The 21,833-nt window shown below is 38.7% G+C and overlaps 1 protein-coding gene across 2 annotated transcripts; it reads right to left on the reverse strand.

Annotated features, from left to right (window-relative positions):
- Window positions 1–21,679, reverse strand: PPP1R10 (protein phosphatase 1 regulatory subunit 10). 2 transcript variants are annotated; one of them, XM_014067914.2, is made up of 20 exons: window positions 21,547–21,679; window positions 20,774–21,135; window positions 10,922–11,036; window positions 10,439–10,525; window positions 9,731–9,866; window positions 9,440–9,491; window positions 9,241–9,318; window positions 8,615–8,788; window positions 8,340–8,445; window positions 7,233–7,342; window positions 6,620–6,720; window positions 6,377–6,524; window positions 5,955–6,116; window positions 4,993–5,239; window positions 3,915–3,990; window positions 3,260–3,460; window positions 2,696–2,810; window positions 2,314–2,421; window positions 1,586–2,161; window positions 1–1,193 (listed from the first exon to the last, which is right to left on the reverse strand). In XM_014067914.2, exons 3-20 carry the CDS (start codon window positions 11,023–11,025, stop codon window positions 1,084–1,086), a joined length of 2,691 nt encoding a protein of 896 aa, XP_013923389.2. In that variant the 5' UTR covers window positions 11,026–11,036; window positions 20,774–21,135; window positions 21,547–21,679; the 3' UTR covers window positions 1–1,083. The 2 variants fall into 2 exon arrangements, with proteins under 2 accessions (XP_013923389.2, XP_013923390.2); XM_014067915.2 differs by lacking the exon at window positions 3,260–3,460.
- Window positions 21,680–21,833: the final 154 nt, after the last annotated feature.

Below are 21,833 nucleotides of genomic sequence, written 5' to 3' on the forward strand. Positions count from 1 at the left end.
TCAATTGTTAAATTAGATATTTCTTTTTCACCATGTTTATTACTAATGTACAAAATATACAAAACTCAGAGCGAGACATTTTGTTCCCCCTCAGGAGAGAGATTGCTGCACCCACTTCAGGATGAGGGGAGATGAAAGATGCTGTGAGAGTCCACATCTTACGAGACTGTTTTTTTTAAATTAAAAAAAAAAAACACAACCAACCATGTAAATCAGGAAAACAAAAGTTACCCCTTTTAAACCATTAAGTCTCCGGATTGAGTTTTCACAGAAAACAGTTTGTAGGTTTCCCCCAATGGCAGACTTAGCACCAAGGGAAACCACATCTGTGCAGTTCAACATAGAGCACTGCAAGGGGGTATGTTACAAAGGGGCGGATGGGGCATCCTGGTTCGAGAGGGTATTATTGTGCAAGTGGCGGTGGCTGGAATTCCCCGTTCTCCCATTGGGCCCTTTGAGGCAGCATCAAATGGATTTCGGCCCTTGGATCTCCCAGAATGATGCACAAGCAGTTGCTGCACCCTCTCCCCTGCCTCAACCCACACACACGTTCCTAAAAAGGAGAGTTTTCCTGCCGATGATGATGCCAGCTCTTCCTCCAGACCAAAGCAAGTTCAACAGTACTGGTCTGGTTCCTGGGAAATTCAACAACACTGCCCAGTTAAATCAAGGCTGCAAGCAAGTACATTCCCCTCTTCCTTTTTTGCTGGTTCCACAGGAATATTTATATAAATTGCTTTTAAAACAAAAACAAAAAAACAAAAACACACAACCGCCCTCTTTCAAGTCTCTTTGTGCTTTCAAAGTCATTGGTTGCCTCCCCTCCCCGGATGGGGAGGGGGAAGATGCCTCCCAACAGTCTCCCTTTTGAGGGTGTGTCAGTTTGTCAGTAGCAGCAGATGCCGAAGGAGGAAGTCGTCACGTTCCCTTGCTCCAAGCATTTAAAGGGGCCTCACAGAAGCCATAAAAAGCAGGTGCAGCATCAGTCAGAAAGGGGAAACCGAGGCCGAGTTCAAGGTCAATGGGAATGTGCGCCAGATGCCACAGTCAGGATAGGTGAGAGGAATGCAGGCTCCTGATATGCTAGGGCAAGGGGGGCCCATTCACACCCGGGTGGTAAAAGGCACAGTTGTTCTCGTATCTGCAGCTGCCTTTCATGGTGAAGTGGCGACATACAGGACGCTTTGACCTATCTGGAGGGCAGAAGGGAACAAACAGGAGTGGGTCAGCCGCAGAAGCAGGAACTCCACACGGTATTCACTTCCCCCAAGCAAGCCTACCGCTCTCTCATCTTAGCGCAACTCCAGCCCAGAGCCCAACATGCACGGCACAAAATCACAATTTGAAAAAGGCTAATCGCCTGGCTTTAAAATAAAATAGGTTTATTTTAAAACCCAGCTCGACATTCCTGCACTCTGAAGTATTTGCTTTTTAGAAGAACCCTCCCATCCCCACCCCGTCACTGTAATAAAATGCCACTCTTAAAACTTTTATCGGCTGCCTGCTTCCCCATGCAACTCAGAATGCCAGCACCAATCCCTCTTAGAAATCCCCATCCCCCGTGGGCGCAGGAATTAATATTTACCTCCACCATGGCCGCCTCCGTGCCCCCAGCCGTGGTCCCCTGGGTGACCTCTGCCATGGTCCCCTGGATGTCCCCTGCTGTGGTCCCCTGGATATCCCCGTCCGTGGTCCCCTGGATGACCACCTGGATGTCCCCGGTTGTGGTCCCCTGGATGACCGCCTGGATGTCCCCTGCCGTGGTCCCCTGGGTGGCCCCCTCCTCCGTGACCTCCGTGGCCACCACCGCCGTGTCCCCCTCCATGGCCACCGCTGCCGTGTCCCCCTCCATGGCCACCGCCCATGCTGTTGTTGGGAGGGCCCCCCCTACCATTGGGGGGACCACCACTCCGTCCGCCTCGCCCTCGGAAAGGAGGCTCTCCACCTCTGCTGCCACGGCCACGATGGAAAGGTCCAGGGCCGGGTCCTGGGCCAGGACTGCCACCTCTCATGCCTCCGTGGGGCCCACCACGCATGCCACCATCGGGAGGATCCCAGTATCCATCATTACACTGGGGGGGAGGTGGGCCCATCATCCGCGGTCCATTGGGCACACCAGGGCCTGGGGGCATGTTAGGACCGCCTGGGCCTCCATGTGGTCCTAAGGAAAGGAGAAGAGGTGTGAGGTAAGTTAGCTTCAGACCTGTTAAGACCTCCAGCCGCCATCTTCGCAGCCTTCTATAGACCCCGCCCTCTTCTCTTTCCACCCCACCTTGAACTGTTCCCTTCCCTTAATAACAGGTCTCTGCTTACCAGGCATAGGCCCTGGCCCTCCAGGAGGGAAGTGCTGCATATTTTTGGGCCCTGGTGGGAATCCGTTGGCAACCGGGCCAGGTCCTGGTCCAAGCAGCCCATGTGGAACTGTAACAAAAACAAGGAAGCTGTTAATTAAACCGGTAGCATTAAAAAAAAAAAACACCACTAGTAGCTAGACTAATATTCAGACCGGCTTAAGGTATCTTTTTTTTTTCTTTTAAGGGCACTAAGTAGACTTGCATCTCCCGTTTTCAAATCTATAAAGGGGAATACAAAGCCTGACACATCAAATGGGCTTATGGGAAATGAAATGAATCCAGCTGAAGGCGAGTTAAAAGCTAAGGAGAAACAGCCCATTGATCTCGACTATTCTTTTTACCTCCTGAAGGACTTGGTCCAGGCTGGCCCTGCAAATTGCCAAGCAAGTGCTTAATCTTGTCCGAGTAATCTGGCTGCTTCATCAACTCTTCTGTTTTGTGATTGTTTGAGCCGCCCTGCACAAAATAAGAGAGAAATGGAAGAAATTAGAACATGTGTTGTATCTTACCCCTCCTGCCCTGTCTTCCCATTACTTCTCTGAACCTATACATAAACCTGCTTAGAAATGCTATGCCCCAAGTGAATAGAGATTCAATCTTGAACCCTTTGCACAAGGGTCTCACTTGGAGCAGAAAATGGGTTTCAAGAAAGAATCCCATTCATCAGTTTCACTTACTGCTAACTTGGAAACTCTCATTACTATTGTTAACTATCCTAGTCTTATTTTCTGGAACCTATGTTTTTTGGAGGTGTTTGGGCACAAGCTGGGGAATAGTTTAGGGTTCTGTGCTATCTTCAAGGCAGATGGCACGTGGGAATCAAAGGCCACGTTTCACGCTTTCTCAATCAGGCATCCTTTCCACTATTTAAACAACAACAACTAGCCTACGACGCTTCTAGTTACCATGATGGAGGTGAGAATCTCCTGCATGTTGATGGAAGAAGAGCTGGGGTTGGGGCCCTGTGGATTCTTGCCTGCCCCCATGCTGCCCATGAGGTTGGCCAGGACCGGGGGGAGCTTGGAGCCCCCAGCTCCGTCCGGAGACTGCGAGGCGGTGGATGGGTTGAGTCTTTCATCGTAGGTGGCCTCATCCATGGAGCATTCCTGAGAGAGGTGACAGAGGAGACACAAGGAGTCAGGAGGGATTGGCTGCTGGGGAGCTGAGTGCTCAAACCCGAGGTGGGTGAGACTGGCAAGCAGAACTTGGGGGCATACAAAAGGCTGGAGGGGCTGGAGGACCCTAGGGCAGAGCAGCTACGTTAAGAAATGTTCCCCATCTCCACTCTGTTTCTGTTACGCTCAAAAGGAAGCAGAAATGTTAAGAGAGGGAGATAGGTTACAGCACATAGGACTTCCAGTACCCTTTTAGAAAGTTCTCTGCTAAATATAATGGAACTTGGGAGCCTTATCTGTTAAGTACCCTGAGCTAAAAGAATAGTTGTCCTATTTTAACATTTAAAGGCACGCTCTGACCTCTCATTCCCACTCTACTATAGCCCACATAGTTTTGTCTGTTTAAAATAGAGGGTGGAATAAAAAAGGGACCAAGCATATTTACCTCATCTAAAGGAATCAGCTTGGGTGGCACTGGCTCATAGGACTCTGGGTCTGGTTCATGAGGGCTGTCAGGAACACTGAAGGAAAAAAGACAAAAACATCAGCTTGATGTTAAATAAAAGATGACAGGGGAAAAAGGTCAATTTATATTGGCTGAGATAACTGAGCCTGGAATGTTAAAAGGTGGTTTAAATCTCTGGACAATATATGAATTAAAATCTTCTTCCTCCTCCCACAGAAAACACTATCAGGAGAAAAATTCAAATTATTAGCAACAAAACTGCATTTAATAGAAATTGAACAGACAACCCACCACAAAGCATCTCAACTTTAGGATCCATAGGCTTATTGGGATTTAGAGCATCGCAAACACTTGTCTCATAACCACATGGCAAGGAGGATCTATCTGACAGTCAAAAGGGACGCCTTGAGACCAGTTGGCTCCGAACTACTGTCAACATTATATAGCTCAAACCCCCAAGCACATGACTTTTGGGATTTTGCCACGTTGCCATGATAACGGGGGCAATTTCCCTTCTCTTCTACCAGTTTTTCAACATTGTTACTTCAGCAAGTATCGTTAGCATTTAGTTCCCCATTTCCCACATCCCAGATCACCACATCCTGTCAAACAAGCTGTGGGTGGGGAAAGCGGATCCACACATTGAAACATATACTGCAGATTACAATTTCAACAGACAGAATAATATTATATCCATCTTGGGCTCTTCAGGCCTTACAAATATCCATGACCAGAAAGCATAGGTCAGTAAGCCTTCATCTAAGAGCCAAAGACTATATTATTGTTTTTCTCACAATGCCAATGGGGAAAGCACAGCCAGCACTGCTCAAAATTGGACTAGCTGTATCATATCTTTCAGCATTTTTTTTTATTTCTCAGCAATAAGTCATCATTGCTCTCTTCCCGAGTGTGTTTGTGAATTGACCTTTTTATATTTAATTTATTAGTAAGTCAATTGTGCGTACGTATTTTCCAGTTAAGGAATAGCTTAGAATCTTGAGTATGTACTCTCACCCCTATACAGATACATTTCAAATGTGCTCAATAGTTTACTCACCTCTCTTTTGAGAGAAAGATCTCCTGTAAAATGCCTTTCTCGCGCTCAGCTTGAGTGAATTTCTCCTGACTCCCACTTCCTGGCTGAACCAGTGGGGCAGGCAAATCAATAGGCTTTGGGTAGACCCAGGGGACCTTCTCTTCCATCGCATCATGGCTAAGTCGACGGGCTGTCTCAAAGGCATGGCGATCCAACATTATTTCTCGCTTGGCAGCCTCACCAAAGTCCTTGATCTTATTTACATTGACTGTAGGAGATTGAAAAGAAATTATATTCAGCATTTTATTTGTTTGTTTGTTCATTTAATCCAGCTGCCTATCTTATTTGCATGTGATTCTGGGAGGTGTACAGAATGAAAACACAATTAAAAACTTCAACCACTGAAACTCATTAAAACAGTTAAAAGCCATGGTTAAAAAAACACAATGGCAAAAAGACAGGGGAAAATAAGTTTAACTCATGCACAGCATAACCATTTAACGGGCTCCATGCCTCCATGGAATGTAATAAATATCTAAGATTAGCTAATGGACAAAACTTTCTATGACACAAAACGCGTTAAATCTTTTAAATAAAGATTATCCTATTCCACTCACTTCAATTACAATATTTTAAAGATCTTTGCCATTAACTTTTTGTTCTGAACATAGGAAACGTGTGCATCTCTCAGGGGAACACCCAAACTTAAATATTTGTCAGCCTTTGACCAATTTATTATAGCCCTCACATCACAATCTCTAGATTAGTTTCAGAAGCATAAATATTAAACAATTACTAGTTTACAATAAATATCTTTACAGCTAACCATGAGGGAGATCAGAAAGGTAAAATGGGGGTCATGAGCAAATTAAAGTTGAAAGTCCCTGCTCTAGATAGATGACAGGCATAACTCTGTTCTGTGAGACTTCCTAGGATCTTGGCAATTTTCTTTTTGGGAAAAGGGGGAGAAAAAAAACACCCACCTCTTTCTGTCTCGTCCAATTCAAAGTAGAAATACTCCCGCAGTTTATTCTCCTCAGGCCAGCTCACTGTTTTCTTCTTTTTGCCCTTCTTTGTCAACTGGGTTGAATCAGCTGGACTCTCAGTCGGCTTTGAATCCAATAAACCTCCATGCTCTGAGGAATCTGAAAAAGCAACAATACTTTAAAGCATGCCAAATGCGTCAAGTACTTGGAATAACAAAAGAGAGATAAACCACCATCACTCAAAGCACCTTAGGCTGCCATGGTGTTCCAGATACCACTTGCATAAATGAACACCAGTGACTGGCTGGTTAATCACCTAGGAAAAGGCTGCTAACCTAGGCAAGTATGGTGGAAAACGTATCACGCTATAGATTCAGCGCATTTTGTAATGTGGAAGGCATTATTCTCCCTTCACTTACTTGTCTCCATAGGTTCAGGCACCTCTACAGCTGGCACGGGGGTACCAGGTCGATCCACATCCATTGGTTCCGAAGCTGGGTTCAGCTCTGGTGAAGATGGCTTGGCAGCAGTGGTTTCTGGAGCTGGCTTCCCTTCAAAAGGACTTGGCTGTGAACCGTGAGAAACAAAACAAATTTAGTTGATTTCTAAATTTAAAGCCATCTCTGTAAAAAGGAGGATTGCTGGCTCTGCATGTTTCCTACCTTAGCTGCAGTTGGAGACAGGACTTTCTTTTTCTTTTTAATCTTGATTTCTGGGACAGGGGCAGAGTTTAGGGCATCCAAGAAGCCTAATCCTTCCATAGCTGGAGAGTAAATTGAGAAGGGCTTAAGAATCATTCTGCACTAAAAGTTTCCTAATGATATAAACAGCCTTCCTTTCCTTCTCTCCCGAGCCACTACTACTCTATTGATGTCCCTCGTGTGGCCTTTCACTGCCCCTTCTCAGTCAGTGCCACCAACATTCTCAGCTTTTACCCACTTTTGCTCCCAACCATCACCCCAAATCACTTCTGTGTAAAATAACTATTTTCTTTCTCTATATTGAAACAAAATGGCCCTGTTTTGCTTATCCATCAAACATATCCAAGGTGCACAATCTGAGCATAAAATTGTTCAAAACCCGACTAAGAAGCATGGAACATTTTGTGCATTGAATATTTGCACATTCCTATTCAACATGAAAAGATTTTAGTTGGGGAAACTCAGCAATCAATTAACAAGCAAGATCAAAACACTGGTCTTCTGTTTTCACTGCTTTTATCCTAGCCCAGGTTGCTCCTTAACTCCATGGCTATGAAAAAGGAGAATGCCTTACGTTGTGCGGGGATGATCTTCACTTTAATTTCCTTGGTAGCATTGGGCGTGGTGTTGAGGGGTTTGTATTTCTTCTCAACAGGTGGGTTATCTCCCAATGGGTTTGGTACACTATGGAGAAAAACAGTCCTCGAGTCACTCAACAGAGAAGACGCTGAATAGTTCACAAAGTTGAATAATATCTTTCATGTCAAACAAGATTCCCACTTCTAGGTAAATGTTTGATCAACTCTCTTTAACAAAAATACAAAAACAAAAATAAACCCCAAGGTAGAAGAAAAAGCAGTTGCTGCATTGTATGCCATTTTGTGAATATGTTGCTCTACTTCTTTAATCTATTCTAAGCCTATCTAAAGCAACACAGGTGTCTTTGGGTGCAGCCAAGGCAGACCAAATATTCTTCATTTGTGTGTGGGATGATGGAATATTTGGAATTTTAAGAGGATGTCATGGGAAGGTTTGGGAAGAGCTTGTTTATTTGTTATCAAATTTAACACAAATGATAAACCTAACTGATATTCTCCTTGCAACCTGTTTTCTTTTTAAAGCCCGGATTAGATTTCTCAGAGCACTTCCTAAATACTTTAATGTTTACATCTAGTTATGACTTTAAAATTAAGTTCTTTAATTGTTTGAATACTAAAGCATTCCAGTTCATAGATTAATTGGAGAATATAAAGTATTTATAAAAATGCAAACTGAATAAACTCTAGGGGTCCTTGGTGCTCACTGAACTTGGTTGTTTTCTTATAAACCTTTCACTGCCCTGACAAGGATGCACACTAGTTTCAGTAATGAAATGTTTGCAAGAAAACCACCAAGCTCAGAGAACACCAAGGACTCCGAATTTCAACCCTGAGCTACAAATATTCTCCTTTATTAGTGAACAAACTTTCCTGAATGTCTAGTCTCCAAATACTACATTTCTTTTGTTATGCACAAGAAGCAAGAAATTCTCCCCACTAATGTAACCATCAAGTTTGGGTTACAAACTAGAAAGGTGCAGGCTTAAATCATTTGAACAAATTATATTACCAGATTCAGTCCCACATATGATAAATTAAGGGACAAAGTGATTTTCTTTCCCCTTTAAGATCATATTACTTACATCTGTCTTTTCAATGGTATTGGCTTGAAACTGTATTTATCAGGGGCTACTGCAGTGTTTATGTTCTTTTTCACAGGAATTAGTGATGGCGTTTCCATTTCCAAACCTACAAGCAAGCAAGCAACAGTTAAGTAGCAGAATAATTTAAAAATCCCAGGAACATTCTATAAGTATGGATTGAGCCGTTTGTACAAAACTAATGGAATTCTAGCTAGGCTACCATTAAGATAAGTCTAACCTAAGTACAGCCATTAAAAACTCTTAACTGCATTTACCTGTGGAACGAAATTTGGCATGGCTAGGTGCTGTGGTGCGGAGAGATTTTGGTTTTTCTTTCTTCTTTTCAGGAGCCTCCTCAGGCTTCACTTCTGATTTGGTTTCCTGAGGTTTTTCCTGAATGGAAGGTGCTTTGCTTCTGTTTTCTTCCTTTCGTTTTTTCTTTTCTCGTTCTGCAAAGGACAAACAAAACCAGTGGCTTAGGAGGGCTAAAGGACTGATGCTTTTTAGTCTTTCTGAAAGCACCCCTTTTACCACACAACATCCAATCGCATTTTTGCCTTACAGAGATACTTTAAAAGTCTAACGTTAGAATGTCTGACAATATATATTTCTTGGCCTTTTCGCTAAGATCAAAAATGTAAGCAATAGACTGGGGAGGCAGCTTATGAGTTAACTGGGAATGTTTAAAATATTCTCTCTCTCTCTTGTGCGGATTGTTTCCTAAATAGCATCTCTTTCCCTCATCCCCAAGGTTATCCACTTATTCCATTACACCTGGAATACAAAGTATATGATACACTTTAAGCAACACTGTGGTCCCAGATTATTGTAGTGAGAATCTGATTTCACTATAAAAAAGCTTTCATAATCTGTGCTTCTGTGGAAATACAAAGCTACTAACCTGTAGGCTGGGAGCTACTTTGAGAGCGGATCACACCCATCCAGTCGCTCACCAGTATGGAAGCCAGTCGACGAAGTTCTAATAAGGAAAGAATGTATAAAGCACTCAATTAATTAAAAAATGTTTTCTCAAGTATGACCCTACAAATCCAGAATGGTGTCCAATATCAGAGATCTGTATATGGTAAAGTGACAATTACCTTCATCTTCACTTGTTTTGCTGAGCTGCTTCACCAATTTGGCAGTATTGTTCTGAAAAAAAAAAGCAAAAGGAACAGTCTGTTAAATGACTGTTACAATCTACAGGGTGTATCATCGCAGATTATCACCCCTAAAACTGGGAATATTGTTTTGAGTACTGAAATATATGAAACTGAAGAGAAGTTAAACCCCAGTCTTCTTCCCTCCAATTTGGGACAAAACATTTTTTGCTTTGATTTTGAAAAGGTCAAATTAAAAGGATAATTTCCACTATTGTGCAGTTAACTAACTTGTTTTAGATGATCCACGGTCAGAGGTAAGTGTTGGAGTGTGAGTAGAATCTGCTGGAGAAGGGGTACGTTACTGGAAGCTTTTGAGCTTGTTAGCCACGTGTTAAGGAGCTTATAGCCACCAACTTTGATGAATCTGTAGAACGAGGAGACAAAGTCATGGTTCATAGGTAGAATGATATTACAGCTTGCTTAAATATAGGTTGCAGAATAATTACGAGTAGCTGGATACACACTTTTAAGTCAAGCGAGGATCACATTACTGTAATGGCTGCAAAGAATATGCGTAGTGTATACAAACTCACACGCTTAAATAGCATAGTTTACATTTTATTTGTTTCATAATAGATAAGTGTATTATTAGAATTTCCAGGAATACAGAATTAGAACAAGTATTATGTCTTCCGCTCTCGCTATCATCACTGCCCCCATCTAGACTCACATTCATACTCTTTCATTCCATTCCATTAATAAATTACCAGTGTATCGGAATCTGACTGAAAGCAAAGCAAGATGAACAGCGGTGAGAAAAATGCCCAAAATCCATAATAAAGTCCATGGGATCAAATTAAAATAAAATAACATAACTTAATGGTACTGTTATCAGAATTTAATTTAAAAACCCACTTGCTTTTAATACACTGAACATCTTGCTCTTGAAACTAGCAGACCTAACTTCATTCCCTACAAGCATTCAGCAGAACTTACTTTGAGAGTACATCTTGTGCTCGGGTCTGCAACAGAATGTTCAAGTAGATGCAACGACTGACCATCTTTTGGGCGTCTTTCATTAAACTGAAATGAAAAAAAAAGCCAGGAATGGAAACTTTCAATTTGGTTGCAGATAAAATGAATGAAGAATTAGTCTGCCAAGTATGTAAAAGCCAGTTAAGATTAAGAGAAATAATCGGGGGAGGAGGGGGAAGGAAATGAAATCACTCCATTACTCCATTCTTGAACATCATGTGTTAATGTAACTGTAAGAAACTGCAAAATGCTGACAAACTTTTAAAAAAATTAGGTCTATCAATATTTCATATTTTCCCACCTAAATGGCCTTATTCAATTAATATCAGTACAAAGAAAAATAAAATTTGGTCTCAACAAAGTATTAAAAGTGGTACAGTATTTCAGTATGCCAATAATTTGCAGTTATAGGCCATTAATGGATTCTTAACACTTGACACTTACTTAAAAATTTTAGTGATGCCTTCATGAGTTTTGACTTCTCCTTCTTTGCCAAGGAAGCAATCCAGTCCCTTGAGGAGCTCTTTTGGATCTATGGGTCTACCCATGTTTGCAAATTCTGTCAAAAACAGGAGAGGATATTAACCAATTTCATTGTATTTATTTTGTACAATGACAATAAAGACTATACTATTAAATTCTTCGGGAGGATAAAAAAATCAACAAAATTTTTAAAATGTTTTCAAAAATAAAACTTTTCAAAAGTTAGCAAGATTTGTTATTGTAGTATAGCAAACAAAATGCAAAAACACATGGGAAAGTGTCTCTCTCTTACTAGGTGCAAAGAATTATCATGTATCTCCTAATCAGCAAGTCCTTCAATGGGGATTCTTGAAGTTTTGGAAATCCAATATTTCGCTTTAACATCTATGAATATTTTGGTAAATATTGAGTAAGTGTTGAGTAAAGGAAAAACAAAGAGCCCCATTCCTTCATGAAAATTCATGTTCATTTGGCCTTAAAACTAGAGTCCATTTCTAAAATATGTAAAATACGCAAACATTTTGTTGATTCAACTAAAATTGAGTTAAGTCCATTTATCTAAAGTCCACAGCACCTATCCAGTCCAAATTCCAGAGCACTGCCCATCTGTCTTATTTTCCAAATAAGATAGTGTTTCTCCTATCCCCAGAATTGCCATTTGTCTTCAGCTTTAAAAAGCCAGGCCAAGGTATCAAATATGGATTTCTAAGTGCAAATGTATTTACAAAGTCTCACTGAATTCAATGTATTCCCTGCTAAAGTATCCAAGACCATATTCTTCTTTAAGATCAGAATGTAATTGTTGAAGATACCCCCAACCCCCCACTATTTGTCTTGTAGCAGACTATTGCATACAAATACCAGCCAAAAACACTCAAGATACTACCCAAGTGTTACAAATGATAACTATATCCCAGTGAAACTCCCTAGGGCGTTTATGGGGTCTCATTTGCCTGACATCCAATTGATCAAGCATAGTAATAAGGTTCTGTTTGTGTTACATTTCTATTAGAGTATTTAGAGTATTACCCTATACTGGTGGCCTCTAAAACTCATTTGATTCTGGATTCACATAGTACTTGCTGAGTGGGTGCCAAAAGTAATTTGGTAGTAATTCAAATGAAAAGTATTTCAAGCACCCTGATATACTGTATACATTTTCCATTTGCCCTCAGGTCTTAGTGCGTAAGTGGGAATCAATTAGCTGAACTGCAAATTACAGCCAAGTGCTCATCTTAATCACAGGGTTTGTTGTTTATGCTTAAGTTTAATATGGCTATGAGACTATATTATGTAGTTCAGAAATCTGCCACAATTCTGATTAAAGAGCATTGTTTGAAAGACAAACCATCTGATGGTAGTATCAAGATGCGTAATAAATTTGTATTGAATGTACTTGATCTTTTGTTGTCAGAGCTTTATATAGATATGTTCAAGGAACATAATTTAAAATTTTTAAAATTATGTAAATTAAATTTATCTGCTCCAGTAACATTTGGGCCACACATGGCTGACAGGTACTGACAGATTGGTTCTTAATTTCAACTTTTAACTATATCTTAAAGCAGCTATTTAATTCCAAATGTGGCTCATCTAAAAACTTTTTAAGGTGTGAAAACATACTGCCATTTTGGTCAGCTCATTAAGTTCTGTAAATAAGGCCTATACTGTGGTATGTTTATAAATTTCATGGTAAATGGAGCATTGTTCATCACCCCTTTGCACTAAAGGTGTTCTTGTTGAAATCATTGTAGCCTGTAGTTTTAACCATCTTCATTCTACTGGATTAGATATGGACATATCGGTAATGGGCTTGCAATTATATTACTGGGCTTCCAATTGCAAACTGTAATTGCATTTAGAAGTAGACAGCGTAATCAGGTGCATCTGATTAAATTCTTGTAGGTTTAATGCAGTGAAAACTGTCTGTCTTAAAAGAAATAAATTTGTTCAGGAATATTCCATTTTGAATTCAAAATGAAGCACAATAAATATACCTTAATGAAATAACCTATTATTTTATGTCATCTTGCAGCACACGTTTGCAAAATTAAGTATGCTAAGTTTTGGCCTTCCCCATTAATATGCCAAATATTTTTTAAAAACTTTCCACAGCATTAAGTAACTACATCTCTGTGGTAGAAGCAATGACCAATAGTCAATGGAGCAGTCTTCTTTCTTTTCCAGATAAAGCATCTTCAGTTCTTTTAATATAGCAAATTGGACTAAGCAGATACCCTACTTTTCCAAAGCCATGTAAGTTAGGTATTTGTGTAGAAATTATTTTCCCCTAAAGCAGGAGGGCCCAGGCCCAAGTGTACTCCTATGTTTTGGATAGAGTAATTCTAAAAAGTTGATGGCCGGAAGAAATCAATATCCAGTTGTATTTTCACATGGAGGAAAATACTATCCAGGTATAGATGATAGTGGAGTGGGACTGTAAAGTTGTTACCAGCCTGTGACTTGTAGAGTCCTTGTGCGGCTTCAGTCCAGTTCTGAAGAATTGCTATTGAAGGTCTGTATCATGAATTCACCCAGTAATGGAAAGACCAAATGAGGTGGGCTTTGGAGACTGAACTCCCCTTTCACCCCACAACATGGCCTTCCATATGCAAGACAGCAATACATTGTTGAGGAAAACTTGCACTGATGAAACTTTGGCTCAGCCTGCTTTGGTGAAGAGGACCTCAGTCTCCAGAGCTGTCATTCTGGCACTTTTTCAGCACTACAACCCCAGGAGAGAATTAAAAATAAAAATGTTACTTATCATTTATGCCATTTCAGTTTCTAAACCCCCACATCTGTAGTGGTTGGTTTTGCCAATAGTATTTTGACACCTACTCCAGTAACCGGGGAAAGCATTCTTTTCATTCATTCTGCCCTTGATTGCGATTGCCTGATTAAAGACTGAAGTTCTGATTGCTAACTGAAGTTTTTAGTTGCAAACTACATTTCAAAAACATTATTACATAATGATGCTGTAATTTTATTTTTTGAGATAGAACAAGGCAGGCTTTCATATTTCTGCTCCATTTGAACTGGCATTAACGATTGAGGCTCTGCAGCTCTATAACTGAAGTCATTCCGAGGGATGGGCGCATTACAGATCATGTGAGATTCCAGGCTGTTCTAAACTTAACCTTCCTTAGCAGATTAACAGATTATGATTAGGTTACTACAAAAGTTTTATCTTTATGTAAGTAAGGAACTCCTACATAATTTGAGAACTTTATAATGTAATGTTTTTTAAAAGAAGTAAATACTTAAGAAATTAGTGTGGCCATCATCTTGAATTTAATCAAGTTTTACAGGATAAAGCTTCACTTTTAAGAAACAAAGAATCCAGCAGCACCTGAAAAGACTAATAAATATAAGGCAAATATACTTTCAGATAGTATTGGGACATGTAGCAAAGGATATATTCAAACTATTCAAAAGATATTCAAGAATATAAGCTTTTTAGTTTCCCCTCTTTTTAAAAAGTTTTAAGACAAGTGGCCCACAATATATCAACTAATTCAAAACCAATTTGTTTCACAATGTTATCCCCAAGCAAAAGCTTCTAAAATTCTGAGTTCGTTCCCCCCCTCCCTTGTGTATAAACAAAAGTAAAACATTTTTAACTCAAGTAATGAGTAAACTTCTCACAAAAGATAGTTCTGCCTGATCAAAAGTTAAGATTTTTTTTTGGGGGGGGGAATCATTTAAAAATGTTTGAAGAACCAATCTTAAGCTTCTGTTATCAAAATTTTGGTAGGAATTAAAGGCAATTTAACAAAAAGACAAAAACTATACTTTGGAAATATTACTACATAATTTCTTAAGTATACATAAAAGAAGTAAAATGAGTTGCAATACAAGAGCATTTGAACTAAAAGGACGAGTGTTGTTTAGGTACATTTCAGCAAAACTGCTCATTCTTTCAACAAAATTTTGTTTTAATCTTGGTCCCTATTTCAAGAGTTGTTAGATTAGGTTTTAATTTGAAAAACTGAAGTGGCAATCCAGCTGCAATTTTTAAACTTACATGTATGTTTTAAAAACTGCAAGACTAAACAGGCAGTTTTATGGCAGTTAATTATTTGAATTATAAAACTATTAAAACCTCCAATTTGAATCAGGTTCTAAAACTATAAAGCTATGAAAAAGGTATTGTTTTAAGACATATTAATCAAATTAGGTTGATTAGTATATTAGCAGCAAATAACTTTTTCTTCAACTGATTCCATTTTTAGCACCTCCATTAACTTGTTTAAAATATAGTTATCATATCTGAGCATAAGTTTCATTCCAGATTTATCAACAGCTGTGTTTCAGAAACATTCTGAAAACATGTTTTCTTATAACTAAAGCCAGTTAGTAATGATATACGTTCACTTGGAAGCACCTCTCACTAAATCTGCTTTCAAGTATACAAATGAGCAAAACTACAATTGAACAAAATTAAAATTCAAGAATTACCAGCTGTTTTGAAAATAATCAAAACTTGGAAGGTTAAGTAAAAAAGCAATTATACACACACAAACACACTAGAGCAAATAGTTTTCTAATGTAATTTATACCAGCTAAATTAGACATTTATTTATTCATAATTGCAATTTGGAACAGGGCTTTCTATGAATTTCTACTCGGGTTGACATAGGATTCATTGAAAATGTTCATAATTAAACTTATGCTATTTTATCTCATATCTGAAATGTGAGTGGATTAAAAAAAACACCAAACTTTTTGGCTCAAATCTGAACTCTTGGGAGACTGTGACATCATGCTTTGTTAATAATTCTGCATTTAGCTAAATCTCAAGTAAAATATATGCAAGTCATTCATTGTTGGGGGGGAGGGCTTGATAAATTAAAGTTCCCATTCTATTTCTTAATCATTAAACTTTACAACTTTTGCATTATTAGTAGTGTCTGTCATCCTATTTTTATTAGTTTAGCATGAAAAAAATCTACAAGAACATGTGAATTTAAGTTTTACACAGCAGCCTAATCCTAAATGTACATAAGAAAAAGTAAATGCATCTTTGTCCTCATTCTGTTTTTAAATTTCATTTTAATAATGTATATGGAACTAATTTTATTATGAAGCACATGGCTGAGCTATCAAATATCTAACAAATTTTAGATACATTCTACTTGTATCCTAAATTGTTGGTTTCCAGATGCTTCGTACTTGGTATGTTTAAAATTAAAGGAAACTTTACTATTTCATGAAATTCTCAATTTGATAAATGCTCTAAAAATAAAAATTCAGTCTCACAGAAACTTGTTAAATTATAAATTTCTTATAGTTGTTATAATTGATATAGTTCAGTACAGAAACTCATCTAACAAATTATCTACAGCTCTCAAGTGACAACAGACTTTAAATGTTTTTCTAATCCAAAATTTTAGAAGCTATGTTAATTTGAAATTAATGTCTTATTTTTTCTTAGTATTTAATATTATGTCTACATTTTATACCCAGTAATATGGTAGACAGTTCATTATGTTTAAATAAGTTACCTTGATCACATAGGAACCTCAATAGAACAAAGCATAATAGTACTTTAATCTTTCCAAAGATTAACCTTCACAAAGATGGGCAAATACTAAATATTTAGCGGTTACCATCACTCCAAATTGTCGGACAACTGCACAGTAACTTTATATCCAACTTGCAATGCAGATACTGTAATTTTTGTACATTGTACAATGCAACAAAATAAATTATCTGACTAAAAAACGTAATTTGATAGGAATTGTAATGTGGGGGATGTCCAGCATATCCCACTAAGATATTCCCATGAAAAAGGTAACAAAAAGCAGGTTGTTAACTGTTGTCAGACGCAAGCCAGTCAGGTCCTCGCCATTATGTTCTTTCGGTTATCATGAAAAAAAAAATCCTAGACAGCTTTCCCAGAATCTTAGAGCTTGGATTTGCTAGAGCAAAAACAAGTTAACATTTAAATTCTCGAAGCCTGGATGAAAAGCAGAAAAATGAAGGATATTGAAGGGGAGGAGAGGCAAGGTATAGGTATTAGAAACATTATCTAAGTTGCATTTCTCTCTCCAAAGTACTCCAATTGACCTGAAAATTATCCAGGATTTGACTCCAGAGAATCATTCATTTTGTACTCATAGACTAATATCAGGATTTTAATCCAAGAGACACTTTTATATCCTACAATTCTATTAGTTAGCAAAGTGCTTTAAAATGTGTTCCCAAGGGAATTACTATAGTTACAATTCCTGTTGATTTACTAGCTATTACAAGTACTCAGTTCATTACTGTACCGTGCTAAAAGCCCCTACTCCAAGAATGTCATGTCAATCCATCAGTTGTAGAGATATTTGCTAGACATAAGTAAATAAATCAATTCCATTTGAAGTCAGAATTTCTGGATTGATCAGCTTTCATTTTCAACCATAAAACTGAGCTTGTATCAAAACAGCCTAAGGACATTCTGCGTTAAGAGGCTAAATGAGCCACTTATTACAGTAGTCTTTGAATCAGTAACGTTGTTTAAAATACATCTTCAGGCATACTTAGAAACATATCCTTTTAAGGATCAGTTTAGGGAGAAAAGTGGCAATACTCTTATGCTGCTGAACACCAAGAATTCCCCATTAAATTGGACATACATTTAAAGCCCTCTTAAGTGGATTCATTTAGGGTTGAGTTTCCATCCAAATTATACTTACATGGAAATTAGCCTGAGAAATTTCCAGTAAGTATGTTCAGGAATGAAGATTATATTCTTTGTCCATATAAAAATGAGTATTTTCTCCTAAGAGAAAATTTTCTCCATTTACTTAGTGCTCAGTAAGTAGGGGAATATATTGCCATGTTGAACTATTATCAATGTTATGCTCAAGTTCTAGTTCAGTCCTGATTTCCTTCAGTAGATGTTTTAAAAAAAGACCAATTTTGTCTTATATAAAAAGAGCAAGCAAACAGGGTTGGCTTTCCACATGTGTTTTTACATCACAGAAGGAATTTCACCCAGGTTGTTCAGTGTTATGACATGTCATTGCCTCATCTAACTGACATAATAATGTAGCTCAGTATCTGATACAGCAGCTAAGGCACAATAGTAGTTAAGGCTGAAATCTGTGGCAGCACAATTCTGTTGAAACTAGAGCTTGACCTTCCAGAATTAACATTTAAGAATCCTAAACAAACCAAGATTCTAAAAGCATTGTTTATTATCCATATATGGGAATCCTCTAAATAATGGATTTGGGGGAAAGCTTTGTATTTCCCTATGTATCTTTTAATTAATTTCCTGGCAAGCTGCTGTGCTGTTATTCAAACCAATAATTGTATAAAAAAATGAATCTTAACTTCAGAATAGCCCATTTCACAATGCAAATAATATTTATGTTAGCCCTCAAGACTATGACAGTATTAACCTTTGTCCTATTTTGCTAATTTACATTGTTCCTTATTCTGTTGTAGGCTGTTCTAGTCTGAGACAACTTCATAATCAAGTGCTTTTGAATACACATTTTTACTAAAAATACTTGAGGGAACTATTATTTTCTGCCAGGTTTACACTCAAGCCTTCCTTATGCAGCAGCTTACCTATTCCCCCCCCCCCCCCAATTAAATTGACTTTGTATTGCAGAGCATCTTGAGATGCCATGAGGTGAACCAATCATCAAATTTTATAGCCAGAACTGTCACTGATTTAGAAAGGGGGAAGAGGGATGTTTACATATGAAATGCTACCACCGGAGGCATAGATGGAGGCAATAATTTCAGCTTTGTGAAATGTTTCCCCACAGTACTAAATAATCATTACTTACATGAGGAAAAATCACAAAGGCAGCATTTCTTAAATGCTATCTGATGCTCATGCAGACCCATTTAAGAAACTTTTACGGAATTAACCAAGCTGGGAGGGAGTAATTTGAGCAGCCTCAATAGATTGGAAAACATTTAAAACCCATTATAGCCTGCATGCATCAGGAGTCATTTCATGGTGTTGACATGGAAGAGAACAGCAGCAAAAATAAATGAATAAAAACCAAAGTGGTCTGGAACAGAAATGAAGGTTGTGAAATGTAATTAATACCATAAAGATTTTGCTTACCAGGTGGAATTGTGGCTGTTCCCCTCCCTTTGGTGAGGTAATACAAGTAGCTGGATTCCCATTTTTTTTCCTAATGAGCACTTCTTTCCTAGTACATTGTACAGGAACGGTGGAATGTGGCAAATTAATACAAGATTCCCCCCCCCATTTCCTTTGTGTACATATGGCCAAAGAAAATGAAAATACAATACCCCTCCCCTTTTTTGGTAATTTCAGCAAGTGTCAATGACACTAAATATTTGGGATCCAGTGGTAGCATTTCATCTTTCTTAACAGTTAAATCTGACAAAACTAGAAAACATGCTTCCCTGACCCATATCTCATTTCAGAGACCTCAAGATGAAAAAGAGGAAGGGGGAAGAGACACAAAAAAGGTTGTCGGTCTATCACAAATATAGCCACTTAATAAATTTGTCCCAAAACAAATATCACAAACACGCAGGTATCACAAAAACCCAAAGTTCTCATGTGATGTTGAAACCTTAAAAAAATAACTCGGTGGATTCATGATAATACTTTGCACTCCTAGCAAGCTGTACCTAGAGATTTCCCAAAGATGAAGCAGTAGCGGAAGTTTGTTAATCATTTTGGAAAAGTGACAAACCGGTTAGCCAGTTCTGCCCTCCCCCAACTGCTTGCTCAGGGCTCCAAACATAAGTGAAGGGGAGGAGCTAACTACAAGCTGCTTACATCAGCTCTTGAAAGCCTCGTGGGTTCTTGTATAGGAGAGAGAAGGGGCGGCCATTTTAGAAGCATAGGCGATTAAGGAAATAAAAGCAAGAGCCTCCAGAATCTATTGAGAGGAAACTATATAGCAATACAACCCCATCACATGCACAAATTCTACCATTTTATATCAGTTCTACCAACTAGAACCTATTTAACACAGTTCAAAAAAGGGGATCCCTTGTTTGGTGAGTGCCGGAGACTCAAAGAACCTCTCATTATTCACCATTGTAAGGTCAGTACCTCCTCCTGCCCCCTCGTTTTTTCAGTAGATGAAATAAAAATGGAAACATCCTGTAAAGGAAAATTGTAATGCTGCTCATCAGGGACAGAAAGATTAAAAGTAAACACTGCCGTACTGCAGCGAGGGGAGTGAGGAAAAATAGATGAAAACATTTAAAAAGCAAATTAAGATCTCATTTGAATCCAATTGGTTTCTATTTTTCTATTACAGTCCTTTTAAAAAAATATCAAGTTTAAAATGATTTTCCAAACTCATTTTGCAATCTTTATTCCTAGATTGCTTTTTCACATTACAAGCCTACATACACATTGGAAAACCTTCGTTTTTAAAAAACACAAACCCCTTAAGACATCCTTAGAAATATAGGTGCTGACACAAAAACCCATCCTAAAAAATGACTCCATCTGGCTACTAGTTGCTTTCTTTGTCCCAACTCTTGCCCTGCAATCTTTATGTACAGATTGCTTATTTAATTCAAGCACTTCTTGTCTCCCACACAAAGAAGCAGCACTTTATAGTTCAGACACCACCATCTGTTATGTGGGAGCTCATTAACCCTTGACAGTCCTGGAGACGGTGGATTTTCTAAAGAGACCATCGTTCTCCTTATATATACATTTTTGGTGGCAAAATGCCTGCGTCTTAAGGGTTAACACCTCAAACAAAACCCACTTTCCCAATTTTTTGTCTTTTCTTCGTGCCATTAGCTCACTTCGACACGGATGAATTTTTTTGGTCAGTTGGTTGAAAATGCGACACTTACTATCCAATTAATTTTCTCGTCGACAGCGCCTCAAGGTTTAGCTTTTTTTGGATTAAGCTGTGTTTTTTAAAGAAAAAAAATGAATTTGGTTTTGCTCATTTTTTTAAAAAATAAGCAACTTTTTGCAATAAAAAGCTGCTTGATAAAAAAAAAACATCAGGGAAAGTTGTTGCTAAATATTAATTTTGGTTTTATGTTTTAGTGGCAGTTGTTCTCCTTCAGATCATAAAGAATTTTAACAGCTTCCCAATACAGACGATCAGAAATGTAGATGGCTTTTTTGTGTCGTCTCAGAGGCTCAACTGTGGGGCAATTTTTCTTTGTTTCACGATGTTCAACGGTGTCTCAAGCTCAAAGGAAACCTAGAAAATGAATAATTACAATTAATTTCAAAAAATGTAATTTTTAAAAAGCAGATAAAATACAGCATTTGGCTACAAAATTGCCCTTTCGTAAATCTACGTTTCTATCGGGTTAAAAGAACCAGAGGAGAGGAAATAATTTATCGGATGTTAATTTAACGTTTTGGCGGCTCATTTTTGAGTGGCTTGGGATTATTATTATTATTTTGCTGTTGTTAGGGAAAACTGAGCTTAGGGCTTTCTTTGAAGGTTCAAGTTTCAAGAAAAGATATAGGATTTTCAAATGTCAATAACCCTATAATGGGGGGAGGGAGGGGGGGAATAGGAAATAAAATTATCAGACCGTAATGCCCTTTTTGTCCCCCTCCCAAGCCGCTCCCATAATAACGTTGGCAGAAACACAGTACTCACCTTTAAACAGACCCCAGAATGGCCGATGGGAGCGCGCGCGGAGGCTTTTATACGGCGGCACTCCCTCCACTCAACGCCTCCTCCCACCGTCGTGCGCGGCGTCCAAAGAACAAAGCCTTGGCCGCCTGCCCCGCCCAGCTGAGCCTCCCGTTTGCCTAAATACGGGATAAAATTTATATCGACGCACACGGTTCGAATTCAATTTTGAAAAGCAGTTCAACGGTCTGCGAAAAATTAAAAAATAATCTGGGTTAAGCTCGTGACGCAGTTAGGAAATCAGGAATGCG

This window comes from Thamnophis sirtalis, unplaced genomic scaffold, assembly GCF_051295495.1.
Source record: "Thamnophis sirtalis isolate CommonGarterSnake01/CBP01778 unplaced genomic scaffold, rThaSir2_p1.2 scaffold_3, whole genome shotgun sequence".
In the NCBI taxonomy this organism is placed as follows: Eukaryota; Metazoa; Chordata; class Lepidosauria; order Squamata; family Natricidae; genus Thamnophis; species Thamnophis sirtalis.

Coding starts and splice junctions, on each gene's coding strand:
- PPP1R10 (XM_014067914.2), bottom strand. CDS start 11,025: ATGGGTAGACCCATAGATCCAAAAGAGCTCCTCAAGGGACTGGATTGC. Junction 9,867..10,438: donor GCACAAGATGTACTCTCAAA/GTAAGTTCTGCT, acceptor CTCGTTCTACAG/ATTCATCAAAGTTGGTGGCT. Junction 1,194..1,585: donor CGGAGGCGGCCATGGTGGAG/GTAAATATTAAT, acceptor TCTGCCCTCCAG/ATAGGTCAAAGCGTCCTGTA.